The 14,157-nt window shown below is 36.2% G+C and overlaps 1 protein-coding gene across 1 annotated transcript in view; it reads left to right on the forward strand.

Annotated features, from left to right (window-relative positions):
* LOC136036314 (haloacid dehalogenase-like hydrolase domain-containing protein 2) overlaps nt 1-12,477 on the forward strand; it is a 34,753-nt gene extending 22,276 nt beyond the window's left edge. Inside the window, exons 2-4 of the mRNA XM_065718465.1 lie at nt 408-707; nt 6,969-7,185; nt 12,256-12,477. Of these exons, the coding sequence (XP_065574537.1) occupies nt 408-707; nt 6,969-7,185; nt 12,256-12,423 (685 nt within the window). The 3' untranslated portion in view covers nt 12,424-12,477. The remainder of the gene's footprint in view (nt 1-407; nt 708-6,968; nt 7,186-12,255) is intronic.
* Nucleotides 12,478-14,157: the final 1,680 nt, after the last annotated feature.

Here is a 14,157-nt window from a genome sequence, read left to right on the forward strand (position 1 = left end):
AACATGAATAGGGCTGATAACCCCCATGCCTTCCCAAGACTGAACATAATTTTCATTTTACTGAAAAGAAATTAATGTGGATTGACAGTTTAATATGCATAAACTGATATTTATTCCTTAAAGTCTTAAGAAGTTTTGATTTGTTAAAGTTACAAAAGTAAAAACTTTTAAAGTGTATTTTGTTTCCAGTAAAGCGCAAATTATGTTCTGATCTTGAGAAGGCATGGTTTCTCAGTCCTACTCATGTTGATTTTTGCTCGTTTTGAGTTTTTCTGCCCTCCCTCGAAATATTTTGACTAGCGACGCTTTCGACAGAACCAAGCAAAATGACTGAACATTCATTTGTATTTCCTAAATTGAATATTGATAACAAATAATTTTAATGATGATAAAACTCTAAATTGCAGGCTTCGAGTTGCTGGTCTTAAAGTCAGGTTTGTCACTAACACAACAAAGGAGTCCAAAGGTTTTCTTCTCAATCGCCTGAACAAACTAGGGTTTGCTATAGAAGGGAGTGAAATTTTTTCTTCTCTTACCGCTGCCAGACAACTTATTGAGAAGAAGAAATCCAATCCAATTTTACTTCTGGAAAATGAAGCTCTCGAAGATTTTAAGGGCATACCTACTAAGGAAGGACAACCGAATTGTGTAGTTATTGGGCTAGCACCGTCAATGTTTACCTACGAGGTCTTGAACACTGCATTCAGGTCTGTTAAGCTTCGTTTTCACACATGATTAAACAAAAAAAAACAAGTTTTTTTTTAAATGAAAGTAAGGAATTAAAACGAAAAAAAATTACTCCGTATATGAAAGGGGCTTTTCCTCCTCAACGCCCCGCTCTTTACGCTTAAGTTTGACTCTTTCTCTTAATTCTACATTTTAAAACAGTAAAAAACTTTAGCGTAAAGAGCGGGGCGTTGAGGAGGAAAAGCCCCTTTCATATATGGAGTAATTTTTGTTCGTTTTAAAAGTTTTAATGTCGCTCCTTACTTTCATTTAAAAAAAACTTGTTTTTTTGTTTAATTTCTGGACGTTTTTTAATTAATGCATTTTTTTTTATCTCGGCTCTCCACGCATAAATAATTAAAACGAAATTTGCATATTAATTGTTTTTGGGGGGCTAAATGGTTTTTTCATAGTTTTATTCGGAAGATTTTGAAAAAAAAGGAGCGACAGAGGAGGCCTAATTGCCCTCCAATTTTTGATTACTTAAAAAGGCAACTATAAATTTTAATTTTTTACGAACGTTTTCGTAAGTAAAAAATATACGTAACTTACGAATTAACTTACGTAGCGAACTTCTATATTCGTATGTTTTTATTGCGTATATGAGGGGGCTCACCCCTCGTCGATACCTCGCTCTTTACACTAAAGCTTAAATTGTGTCCCAATTCCTTAAGAATGACCCCTGAATCACAAAGGCCGTAGAATAAATAGTTGAAATTACTAAAAATACTTTAGCGTAAAGATCGAGGTATTACGAGGAGGTAAACCCCTCATATGCGTAATAATCTCTGTTCGTTTTAAGTTTTAATGCTGCTCCTCACTTTCAGCAGAAAAAACTTTTCATATTTATTTTTTCATTGTTTTTTTTAAATAATGCTAGAAAATCCTGCGCCCCTCCATTGAAAGTCTCTTCCCCAATAAAACGTTCCTCTATTGAAAGATCCTCCCACGTAACCCTCCTTCAACTCTCCCCCCAAACCAAAAAAATCCCCCTGAAAACGTATGTACACTTCCCAGTAACCATTACTATATGTAAACACAGGTCAAAGTTTATAACTTGCAGCCCCTCCCATGGCGACTGCGGGGGAGTAAGTGATCCCTAAAGACATAGTTATTAGGTTATTCGACTATGGTGAATAAAATGGCTATCTCAGAATTTTGATCCGGGGACTTTGGGGGAAAATTGAGCGTGTGAGGGGGCCTAGGTGCCCTCCAATTTTTTTGGTCACTTAAAAAGAGCACTAGAACTTTTAATTTCCGTTAGAATGAGCCCTTTTGCGACATTCTAGGACCACTGAGTAGATACGATCACCCCTGGGGAAAAAAACAACAAAAAAACAAATAAACACGCATCCGTGATTTGTCTTCTGGTAAAAAATGCTAAATTCCACATTTTTGTAGATAGGGACTTGAAACTTCTACAGTAAGGTTCTCTGATACGCTGAATCTGATGGTGTGATTTTCGTTAAGATCATATGACTTTTAGGTGGTATCTATTTTCTAAAATGAGGCAAATGTTCTCAGGCTCGTAACTTTTGACGGGTAAGACTAATCTTGATGAAACTTATATATTTAAAATCAGCATTAAAATGCGATTCTTTTGATGTAACTATTGGCATAAAGATTCTATTTTTTAGAGTTTTGGTTATTATTGAGCCGGGTCGCTCCTTACTACAGTTCGTTACCACGAACTGTTTGATTCGTGCTAAAGTTATCTGAATGATTTCGAAATGAACGGTACTCCATGTGAATTAATTTTGCAGTCTTTTTGTTTGCTATTAAGCCTATCAAGAGCTGCATTATTTAAAAAAAAATCCACGGGTTATTTCTAAGTATTTGATTAAATGTATTCCGTGTCACTAACAAGGATTTCATACTGCTAGACCTCTTTGTGTATTTTGCAATGGGAGGGAGGGGGTTTCTTGGTTAATTGAGGCAGCAATTTTCCAATGAATAGGTGTAAAGGTAATAAATAAAGTGCTTTAAATTGGGTTAATAGGTAATGATATTTTGTTGAAATGAAAATGACTTGGTCAACTCATAAAATGACTTTGCTTGACATGGCTCAGCTCACCAAGTCGCACATGGAATACATAATTGGCACCGCAGTTGTGCGCAATTGCCATTTTTTGCACTAATGTGACAACAGTGGAGCTAGGACGTTTATTAAAAACTGTTTTTCTCACTTATATGTGCGCGTATAACAGAACAGGGAGAAAAGCAAAACTGGTTGTTGCTTATCTTTGATCATACGATGAATCAGAAGGCACTCAGATGTCAGTAGGAACAAACATTTTTAAAATAATATCCGTGTCATCAAGCTCAGTAGATTGGAAAGTTATTATATTTATAATAACATTATGCATAAGATGAGAGGAGTAGAGACATTGAAAAATAGGCATTCCCCTGCCCAGAGCAGAGCCTGAAGAGCTGAGGAAGAACCAGATGAATTCAATGACTACTAATTATACTAACTATCTAATAGGCGGATATAATGGTCTTTGGCTTCAAGTGAATGTACGCCACAGTGAGTTTCTAATATATAATTTTCAGTCCTCACAGTTTCCATTGAGGAAAAATAAGATTTGCCCAGCCCCCTTATTAAGTTGCTTAGGTTTAAAATATAGCTCTGACGGTAGAAGGAAACGAGCACTCTAGATTAAGTTGTGCATTACTTGCGTAAAGTATATGTAAGCCTTACAGCGCTAAAATACAGTTACAACTCGCGTGTACTGGCTAAATCGTAAGCAGCGCATTATTTTTTTCTCACCAGGGCACTTCATATAGAAGGAGTTGTCGTAGAACCTTCAAAAGGGGTTTGTTCAATTGAAAACAAAAAGTTTCAGTGCACCTTTTAAGCGTCAAGTGTGATTGGAGGCCAACCAGCTCTCAAAGTCCATCATTTACCCAAACCAATCTAGTCAAAATTTTGAGATTCACAATTTTATCATTTTGTTCAGCATATTTGAAAGATACTTCTGCTCCTACAATTCAACCAAATCAAATCAGTCTTAATGTATTCAGGTTGGCAAAGAGCATAGATAAAAAATTTCAGAAATAGTCTTAAGTTTTTTTTTCAGGTCAACTTGAAGAGGTACAAAACTAAATTAAACTATTCTATCTTTGTCAAGATTTTTAAAAGAGTGTATGCTACTAAAAATTCTTAAAAAGTGTCTACAGCCTAGAAATAGCATGCCAAACTATGAATTCTTACAGAAAAAAGAATAAAAAAATATAAAATGTTAATTTCTTTTTTCCCTGAAAAAGACTAGGCCTTTGTCAATAAAAACGAACAGAAATTAATTTAAAAAACTTTTTCCACAAAATAAATTCTTCATAGAAAAGGAAATGGGTCCATTAAACCAAAAATGACCAGAAATAAGGTCGAATTATCTAATAAGCTACCACAAATCTAATCAGCGTAAAACTACCACAAATCACCATGGATGAATAAGTGAAACCCAAAACTAACAGAAATTACAATAAACAACCGGTTCAAACTCAAAATGAGCAGAAAATAACATAAGTAGGACTGACATCCCCCTGTCGTCTCAAGACCAGAACATAATTTGCACTTTACTGAAAACAAAACAAATTTTAGATGTTTTCACTTTTTAACTCTAATAACTCAAATATTATTGCGAAATAAATATCAGTATATGCATATTAAACTGACTATCCGCGTTCATTTATTGTTTTTGTTTTTCAGTAAAGTGCAAATTAATTCCTGGTCTTGAGAAGGCATTGCGTTTTTCAGCTTTTACTCATGTTAATCTATATTCGTTTGGAGTTTGAGTCAGTTATTTTGTTCCAACTTCTGTTCGTCCTAGATTTCCTTTATTTATTGATGGTAACTTTTGGTAGTTTTCCACTTGGAAGATTATTTAACTTTATTTCTACTCATTTTTAGTTTAACAGGGCTCTACTTTTCGTTGAAAACTTATTTTACGGAAAAAGCTTTTTTTAAAATTATTATATCTAGTAGTCCCGTTACCATATGTGATTTACATCTTCCCTTTATGGTCAGGGTAGAAAGAAACAGAAATTCAAATCAGTTTTTGTAAATGCCCCAATTTTTTTTGCTTTTGGTTTGTTAAAAAAAAATACAAATCATTTGATTTGATGCCTTTGATCTTATGGAAGCTGCAATAACGTAGACGAAGTCCGTGTGAAAAAAAGCATTTGGAAACCTAACAGAGAACCTTCCTATATATTTTTTGGACTCATCAATTGTCATGAAATATGACTAGGTTTGATTGAGTGTAGTTTACACTAAGTTTAATTAAGTTAGTAATGCATTAACAATCTAAAACTCTAAATTATATTAAATAATATATAAACCAACTAATATGATGCACTAATATATACAAAATGTAAGCTAAGTTAAATTAAAAAAAAAAAAACACTTACCCAGTGGCGAGGAACTAAAAAAAAACGGACAAAAAAAAAATGATTGTCAAGTCGGTTCAATGTCTTAATCCTTAGACCTTTGATTTGCCTTTCCCTCCTGAGGTACTCAGGGCATCAAGAGCTGCCAATCTTCCCGATTTTTCGCTGTTGCCAGTACGTCCTTCCGAAGAGGTTAGATTGATGTGTGCAGGTTACTATTTAGTAGGTTTGTCGTAAGTTGTTACTGGGTCTGCCTCTGCGCCGTGAACCCATTGGTTGCTGATGGAACGCCGCATTGGGTAGCTGAAGATTATCCATACGTGGTCAAGGTTTCTCCATCTGCAATCTCCTACGACTTCTGTAAAAATAGGATGGCCAGTCTTTTCGTGGATGAATTGGTTACTTATCCTCTGTTGCCAATGGATGTTGAAGATCCTTAGACATGGGTTTTTGAAAGCGAATATTCTTCTCTCTCTCTCCTGGACAAGGTACCAGATTTCCGCTACACAAAATAGAGCCGGTATAACATTGCTATTTAGAAGTCGCAGTTTCAGCCGTAGAAAGTAGCTTTGCGTCCACCGAACTTCCCTTAGTGAAGACTCCATTCTTTGTTTGATTCTTGTAAGTAACTTTTGTGTTCGAAATAGTTTTGTCAATTATGATTCCAAGGTGTTTGGAATGGGCCAGTTGCTCATATGCTGCTCTCCACATAGGATGATCAAGAGCGAGTATGTGGTAGTCATGTGTTTCGTTTCCTAAGCTTTCATTTTCATGCCAATTTAGCTTCTTTCCTCCCTCACCCGGACTAGCTGGCTTTAGTAAACTATTATTTTTATTCATTGTAGAAAATGTTTTGTTTTTTTTTATTCTACAACAATAGCACTATTGTTCTGTAATAAATCATTATGTGAAGATACAACAGTAGTAAACAGAAAAGAGCAAAGATATATTTTAACTGATTGTTTTTTATGGAACCCTCAAAAAGTACAGCTTTAGTCTCAAGTCGGCAATAGTTTTTCAAGAGAAACTGAATGGGAGTCTAGGCGAGTTAGATTTCTTTTTTCTTTCGAGAGAGATGAAACCGCATAAGACAGTTCGAGAGGCTCTACATGACCCCAGCTCTTTTTTTAGTCCTGGATAAGGAAAAAAACATAAATATCCTCCAGAGCTATTGATGACGCATACATTGTCGACCAACGTTGACGTTTAAGTTCAGTTCTGGAGAGACCAGAAATCTCTTTGTTTCCGATCATCATCAAAAGGTTGGACCTTGCGCTTAGATGCTTTGCCAAGACAGACTGGCTGTGTTTATTTAAAGCCCTTTTTCGCCTTATTCAAGGTTGTGCTTGTCTAATACACAAGAAAGGTCGTAAATTTCACATTTTGGTTCCGGAATCTGCAATTTATATAATATCTGAACCGGGAACATAAATAAAGTATAAAAGTACAGAGATGTGCAACGAATTCTTGGTTTACTTTTTTACTCATACACTACTGAAAATTTCACCCTTTGTCGAAGATTGTAAAAATACATAAACACCTTGTTTGAATATTTTACGTATTCGCTTATCAACTCTTCTAGATTGTTTTTTTAGAAGAGATTCAGTTTTATTATATCGCTGAAAAATCTAAATTCCAGAACCTTACCACTATTCTTGACACAGTAGAAAATTTAATTTCAAGTTTTGCTGACGTCCTAACGGCCGAAGAAGATAGATATAACATAGGGATGTATATTCAAAGTGTATTAAGAATCTCAGTTGCATATTATATTTCAGTGAATGTTAGAATTTGTCTTCTAGTCAGGTTGTTTTGCTTTACCATATATATAAAAAAGTATTTTAACTTTGTAGAGCTGTTCTAGATGGTGCCACAATTATTGCAATTCATAAAGGCCGATATTACAAACGAGCAGATGGTTTGGCCCTTGGTCCAGGACCTTTTGTAGCAGCGCTAGAGTATGCTACCAATAGAACTGCCGTAACAGTTGGGAAACCTGAAAAATCATTTTTTCTTTCTGCTTTTGAAGATTTGAAAGTGAATCCTGAAGAAGTAGTTATGATTGGTGATGTATGTTCATCTGTATTTTCCAGTTTTCCTGATTATGTATAATTGGTTGGATAAAATTAGTTTTTCACTAAATTAGACTTTCGACACCTTGGTCGGTTTTTCTTTGGTTCTAAACTTGTTGGCAGGAACTTGCTAATTTGGAACCCAAAGATATCTAAGTCATGATAGTAACTTTCTACTTCCGGCCCTCTTTGAAAACCAACTGAGCAAAACTTTGAAAACCAGAATGAGTAGCCATGATGCTTTCTGTCAAAAACGAAGATTAAGCTTTAAAGGCTTTAAATTTATATTCTGTGGGGAGGGCATTATTCCCTATTTTTTTCTGTATACGCAGTTAATTTATATTTTCTTAGTGTAACGATATCAGCAAATAATGGTTTCACTATTACACTGTATACATGGAGATGCTATGATGCCATATGCATTGCTTTATTGATTTTCCTGCAGAGTGAAATTAATTTGAGGATCCCTGTTTGTAGATGCACTTAAATTTTTTAGGCCCCAAAATTAGTAGCCTACTAATAGTGGTCCCGAAAGTTTCAAGTTAACATCCTTAGCCGTTCCTAAGATATTACGAATTCCCCCTACTGATAACCTGAATACGCACAGTGCCTTTTTATTTGGTTCAACGTCCTCCTTAACGTTCTTTGATCAAACATATCCGGGGCTGGGTACCCCCAGAGGTATGTTTATTAGACCTTTTGACTGTTTTGAACGAATGTGTTTTTTGCAAAATTTCGGTCAGTCTTGGGGAAAAGGCATCTATTAGTGGAGTTCTAGCTTAATACCCTAAGCTGTCCCTGAGACAAGGCCGCATCGACGCTTCAACTGTTAGAATAATAAGCGAGTTTTTACGACATCGCTGTGAAGATACAGGCTACTATGATAATAAACCTAGACTTTTATTTGGATATTTCAGAAAGTGATTCTTCATCTGAGAGTTTCGCATGTGACATTGCTTCAGATAACCAAATTAAAACACGTGAATTTTATAACATGAATCAGAATAGTATTATTGACTTCACGAAGAGATATAATAAAAAGGAAGTTGCATTATATTTTAGAAAATATGACCCTGATGAATGTAATAAGATGAATATCGTGAACTTTCATATCCCAACTACCCTCAACAAATTTTTTCTTACACACACAACACATATCTTCTGTGTCAAATGCCAACTTGTCTTCTGGTGTTTTAGTCATTGGATAATTATTATTTTGCAGCTGTGCAGTTGATTTGTTAGCTTTTTAATAAGTGCAACCATAGCTGTGCCTATACAATGTTTCCCACACAATGTCTTATGTGCATAATATTACCAATTGCATAATATTACCCGAGTTTCTTTAGCCATGGGAAAAAGAGACCTCAATGGCTTCGTCTTCTTTAGCACGAATCAAATCTTATGGATTTCACACTTCCTTGCATTTGTTCTCGATGTCTCATTCCATCTTATCGCTCTGCAAGAACGAAATTTGTAGAACCTTAAATATCAATATAGCCTTGTCGCCGTTGTCGTGGTTCTCCCATATCAGTGTGAGGGGTGGGTGCCTGTTTTTCAGCACCCTCCCGACCCTGCTAGGTGGCACATGCACTAATAGAGCGTCTTAAAATTCATTGTCGAGGCCAAGATCCGACATGAAAATGTCTACATCAAATTTGGGGGAAGATATACTAATAGGACTTGCGCCTGAACTATAATCTCCATCATGTTCACACTTTTCTCCGAGGCTGTACATGCACTGTCACGAAATTCGGATGGTAATGTTGGTTGGTGAACCTAGAAAATAATAAGAGCTCATTAATACTTAAAACACTGAACACTATCATTGAAACACTTCATTCTGTGAAAGAATTTATATGATAGTTAAGAGTTAGTGTTCAGAACTAGAAGGACCTCAATGCACGTAAAAACCAGACATGCCTCAAAGGATGTATTCAGACCACATTACCAGTTATAAATTTAATGGCCATACATGTGCTTCCAAAGTGACCCTTTGGATGTATTGAGACCTAACTACCAGCTTTAAATTGCATGACTATTCATAGACCCTTCGGAACTACGTTCCGACACACTACCAGCTATAAATTTTACGAGCAAAAATTAGCACATTTGATATCCCCCCTTTACGTTTCAGGTATTATAATGTTCTAAAGAGTTTTAAAAAACTTACGGAGGGGGAGAACGTGTCCATTGCTACTTCACGAAAGAAATTTAGTAATAGGTCGATCTATGCATGATCATCATTGTCAGCCTGGAAAAAGAATAATATTTTTTAATTCGCTGTGAAGTATTTATGATTTTAAGCTGTGAAAAGAACATTAATCTAAGGACCCTCAAATCTCCTTTTTAGAAGCAACAGTAAAATGTAGGATCTTAAAAACACCTTGTTTTCAAAATAATAGTAGTAGCTAAAAGCATGGTGAAAAGTTCTTTTCTTTTAAGACTGAGGGAGCCCTACAGCAGCATCGAACTATGGGAGCGTTTTTAATAGTCTGTAAATTTTGGCTAGTCTTGGTCCTCGATGTTCTAATAGTCGGACAAATTTATCTGGAATAAATATTTAGTTATTGCCGTTAAAGCATGGTGAAAAGTTTATTACCCTGGTGTGTTCCCTCATAGTGTGGGCCCCTGATATTTTCCCTCATTATCTTGGGATTAGGACCCCCCCCCCAAATCTCCTTCTTAGAGGCAACAGCAAAACGCTAAAATTCCAACCGTAGGATCTTAGAAATACCTAAAAACAAGGATCATGTTTAACCACAAATTGTCAATTTGCAATCCACATGTAATATCAGAACATCCAATTTTGCCAGCTGCCAGGACCCTTTCATGCAATTATCAGAAGAGCAGCTGTCCGGCAGAAAAATTGGGGTTTACACCATTAAGGGTTAAACCTAGCGCATCTGTTTATACCCTTTTTTGCAGGCTTCTTAGATTTTTGATTTTAATAAATTTGTGAGAAAATAAGATTGTTCTATCAGTGATAAAACTCTTTTATGGGGGGGGGGGGTTAGATGTTTATCTAATGTAGAAAGTTATTATAGATTAAATTGGTGGGGGGCATAGAAAGAGGGGATTACCAGCTCAATAGCAGCCGTCCGATTGAAGATAATATATTTAGACAATTAATGACGTAATACACCCTACGCCTTTTTTACCGAGCTGCTTGAAAGCGGTTATAATGAATTTTGCGGGGAAATAAGATTATTCTATCAGTAATAGCACTTTTTTATGAAGGGAGGGAATTTAGATGTTTATCTAATAGAGATAATTATAGCAGCTCAAATTTGGTGAGGGGGAGGCTATAGAAAGATGGACTCATCAGCATATAAGCAGAAATCCAATTTTTCTTCAAATTTATAGGGGTATCTATTTTAAACAGTCGTGAGTTGTGTCCCTTTAAGAATCTGATTGAACACTAATAGAAATTCCATTCTAATACGTGTTTTTGTATCCCCCGGAAACAATTGAATTACTCGGTTTCAACGTTCGAATAGTAATAGATGTTTTCCGAGAAATACATGGATTCTTTTCTCCAAAAACTCGATAGACTCTCTAACTGCCCTGCTCATAGAAAATGGCTGCATATTTGCTTGTATAAAATAGTGGATATACTGGGTTCATATAAGGACTACGGCATTTTTTGGGAAAGAGGGACCCTCTTGATGGTTTTTTAAAGGAAATCCTGAAATAAAGAAGCCCCGTGGAGGTTTTTATAAAGAATAAAGAAGAGGTTTTTAAAGGCAAATCCTGGCGTCCAGAAGGCCCCTAAAGATTTCTCCCTACAACTTAGATTTTTTAAGCATAACACCCAAGGAAATCTTGATTTAGCGGGCCTTCCTGAAGGTTTTCAAACATAACATCCAAAGAAATTTTGGGTTGTACAAGCACCTGAAGGTTTTTCCCTGGCCTTCGTGGGTTTTCAAAACTAACACCCAAGGAAATCCATTTAGTGTAGGTTTTTTTCAAGGAAACTATTAGGTGAAACCCAAAGAAATCTTTATTTATCGGGCTCCCTGAAGGTTTTTCCTACACCTTAGGTTTTTTAAGCATAACAACATGGCAATACTGAAACAGAGTCACGCAAATTTGCGTCACCCTCAACTCCTATGACGCAGGTGCACTATACACGTATGCTATTTTGTCAGGTGCACGTAATAATGTCTTAAAGGGCTAGTAGCTCCAAATGTACATCCCCTATCTTTGTTTTTAAATAGATTGAGGGGATACTACTGGCTCTGGGGGGCATGGTGTCCTTGGAGGCATAATTGTTAGACCTTTTAACGATTTTGAATAAGATTACTTTTCAAAGTTTTCGTCACTGTTGAGGTTGGCGTCTAGAAGGGCAATAGGGTGGGTGTTTGCTCGCCGATCCCTCTTTGACAACCTCCTCAACATACCTTGAGAGTAGTAATTTTGATACCACCAGCCATCCCTTTGAAACTGTATGTTTTCTTTTAAGAAAACCATCCTGTATAGTGTATTTGATTTTATTTTGCATCCCCTCTTCATTTTCAAAAAGTCTTACCTTAACACTCTAAAAGTTTTAGACTCGTTAGAGACACAGGGTCAAATTTCCCAGGAAGGATCGAATCAAACCTATGGTCATAGAATATCGTGAGAGGGCTGTTTTGAGTGTAACTTAAAAGTTCAATTGCTATTTTCCCACTCTATTACAAAGTGCGCTTAAGTAAATCTTGGTATGATCTTTATCACTTGCTTAAAAAAGATCTACTATTTGATGGATAAAATATTTTTGCTTTTATTTTCTAATGCCTACTTTGATGGAACATTTTTGTAAAGTTACAAGACTGACAGGAAGTCCAGTTTTTTGAATTTACCATACAATGAATAAAAAAAAATCCTGATTTGTTTACTTTAAATAAGTGCTGTACTTTTTTGTTTTTGTAGTTTCAGTGATTTTGAGTTATCAGTGATCTATGTAGTGCTATAGTGTTGTCACTCTTTTCTTTTTACTCTTGGTTTCCCATTGATGACTTTGTTATGTTATGTATGCGTATTCTTGTCCATAATAGTTTTTCTTCCTCTAATAAAAATTTTCTCCCAGGATGTTCGTGATGATGTTGAAGGTGCTGTTAAAGCTGGGCTTTTTGCGATTCTGGTCAAGACTGGGAAGTATCGCACCGGCGATGAAGAAATAGCAATTAGTCTCTCTGCCGTAGCAGTAAAAGATTTTGCAGCAGCAGTAGACCACGTTCTATCAAATCGCCGTTAGCATCGATTCTTTTATATTCCAGTTTATGGAAAGAAATTCTTGTAGTTACTACTATTATTGTGCAATTTTGTAGATAAAGTCTTGAGAGAATATGCATGAGATGATACTTATAAGGCAATTAAAATCTGTAGACAAGGTTTTCAGGGAAGAAAATTATGATTTTATATAGGTAGATTATGCGCCGAATCCATGCTTGGATAATTGATTAGCAGTATTTATCCATTAGACCACCTTAGTTCTGGCCTTGTAGACTATGAACCAACTTTTGCTTTGAACAGTAAATACTTCTATGAAGAAAACATAGAATTAACAACATAGAAACTAACCATCAGCTTCGAAGAAATCTTTTGCCGATACGGTTAGCCATATAGTCAGGACTGTAAACAGGATTTTTTTGGGAGTCGGGGTACAAAAAAATTGGAGGTGGTTTCACCAAAAAAAAAGTTTTTGACTAGTCGAGGTTCCAGTTCTATGAAATTTATTTACATCTATTTTGTTTATATTACACAAGCTGGACAAATTTGTGGGAGGCTGTCAAAAGCTTTCTTGACAGCGGCCGTCAAGATGTCCAAGGGCCGTCTTCAGCACAATACAAGAATAAGAGTCACCGGCAATATTCCTTGATGTGAAGAAAGCTTTTGACAGCCTCACACACGAGATACTTATTGATAAGTTGTCGCATCAAGGTGTTCGTGGGGAAGCTCTGTCCTGGTTTTCTTCATTCCTAACTGGCCGATCCATTGCAGTAGAAGCTTCTGATGAGCATGTTCCAGTTGAATATGAAGTGCCACAAGGCTCAGTTCTTGGGCCATCCCTTTTCCTCATATATGTCAACGACCTCTATCGACTATTTAGCAACCCACGATCTGATTTCTGTTGTCATTTGTGTCAGAAAGGAGATGCTGTGGTTGGAGCCTTGGATACGCCTGGTCAACATGAAGAACTCTTTGCTTTCGCCGACGACACCACCCTGGGGGCTGCAGCACCTGATGAATCGTCTCTTATCCTCAAGCTACAATTGATGACAGAAAGCATATATCGTTGGTTTGATGCAAATTTGTTAGCTTTGAATGTAAAAAAAATCGTTTCTTCTTATATTCTCCCGCATAGGCAAAAGCTGCCCTACAGTGACAGAGCTTAAAACATCTAAGGGATCCATATCCCGCCCAGCTGACCGGTTTATTCGATTTCTTGGGATACTTCTGGATGAAAATCTATTTTTCAAACGGCATGTTGAGTCAATGAGACTAAAGGTTTCTCGAGGCCTTGGAATTATTCGGAAGCTTCAGCTTCCGAATAATTGGCGAGTCTTTCCTTTTTCTATCCTTCGTCTATTATACTTCTCTCTTATTTACCCTTATTTATGCTACTGCTCATCAGTGTGGATGTCAACATTTCCATCTGTACTTACACCTTTACATAATCTCCAACTGAAAGCAGCAAAAATCCTTCAGTCTACCACCCATATTTCTGTTGAACTTCTGAAGATTAAAGATATTCATACATTACACCTCTCTTTCATTGCATTTCAGTATTTCCGTGGAGACCTTCCATCAAGTTTTTCCGGGCTTCTTGAAATTGTTCGAAATGTCAGTCCTTATGAAACTAGAAGCAAGGATGATGTGCTCAAGCTACAATTGATGACAGAAAGTATATATCGTTGGTTTGGTGCAAATTTGTTGGAAATTATAAAAGGGACGCAGATGTGAACATTAGATTTAAAATAACATTAAA

This window comes from Artemia franciscana, chromosome 15 (assembly GCF_032884065.1).
Source record: "Artemia franciscana chromosome 15, ASM3288406v1, whole genome shotgun sequence".
NCBI lineage: Eukaryota > Metazoa > Arthropoda > Branchiopoda > Anostraca > Artemiidae > Artemia > Artemia franciscana.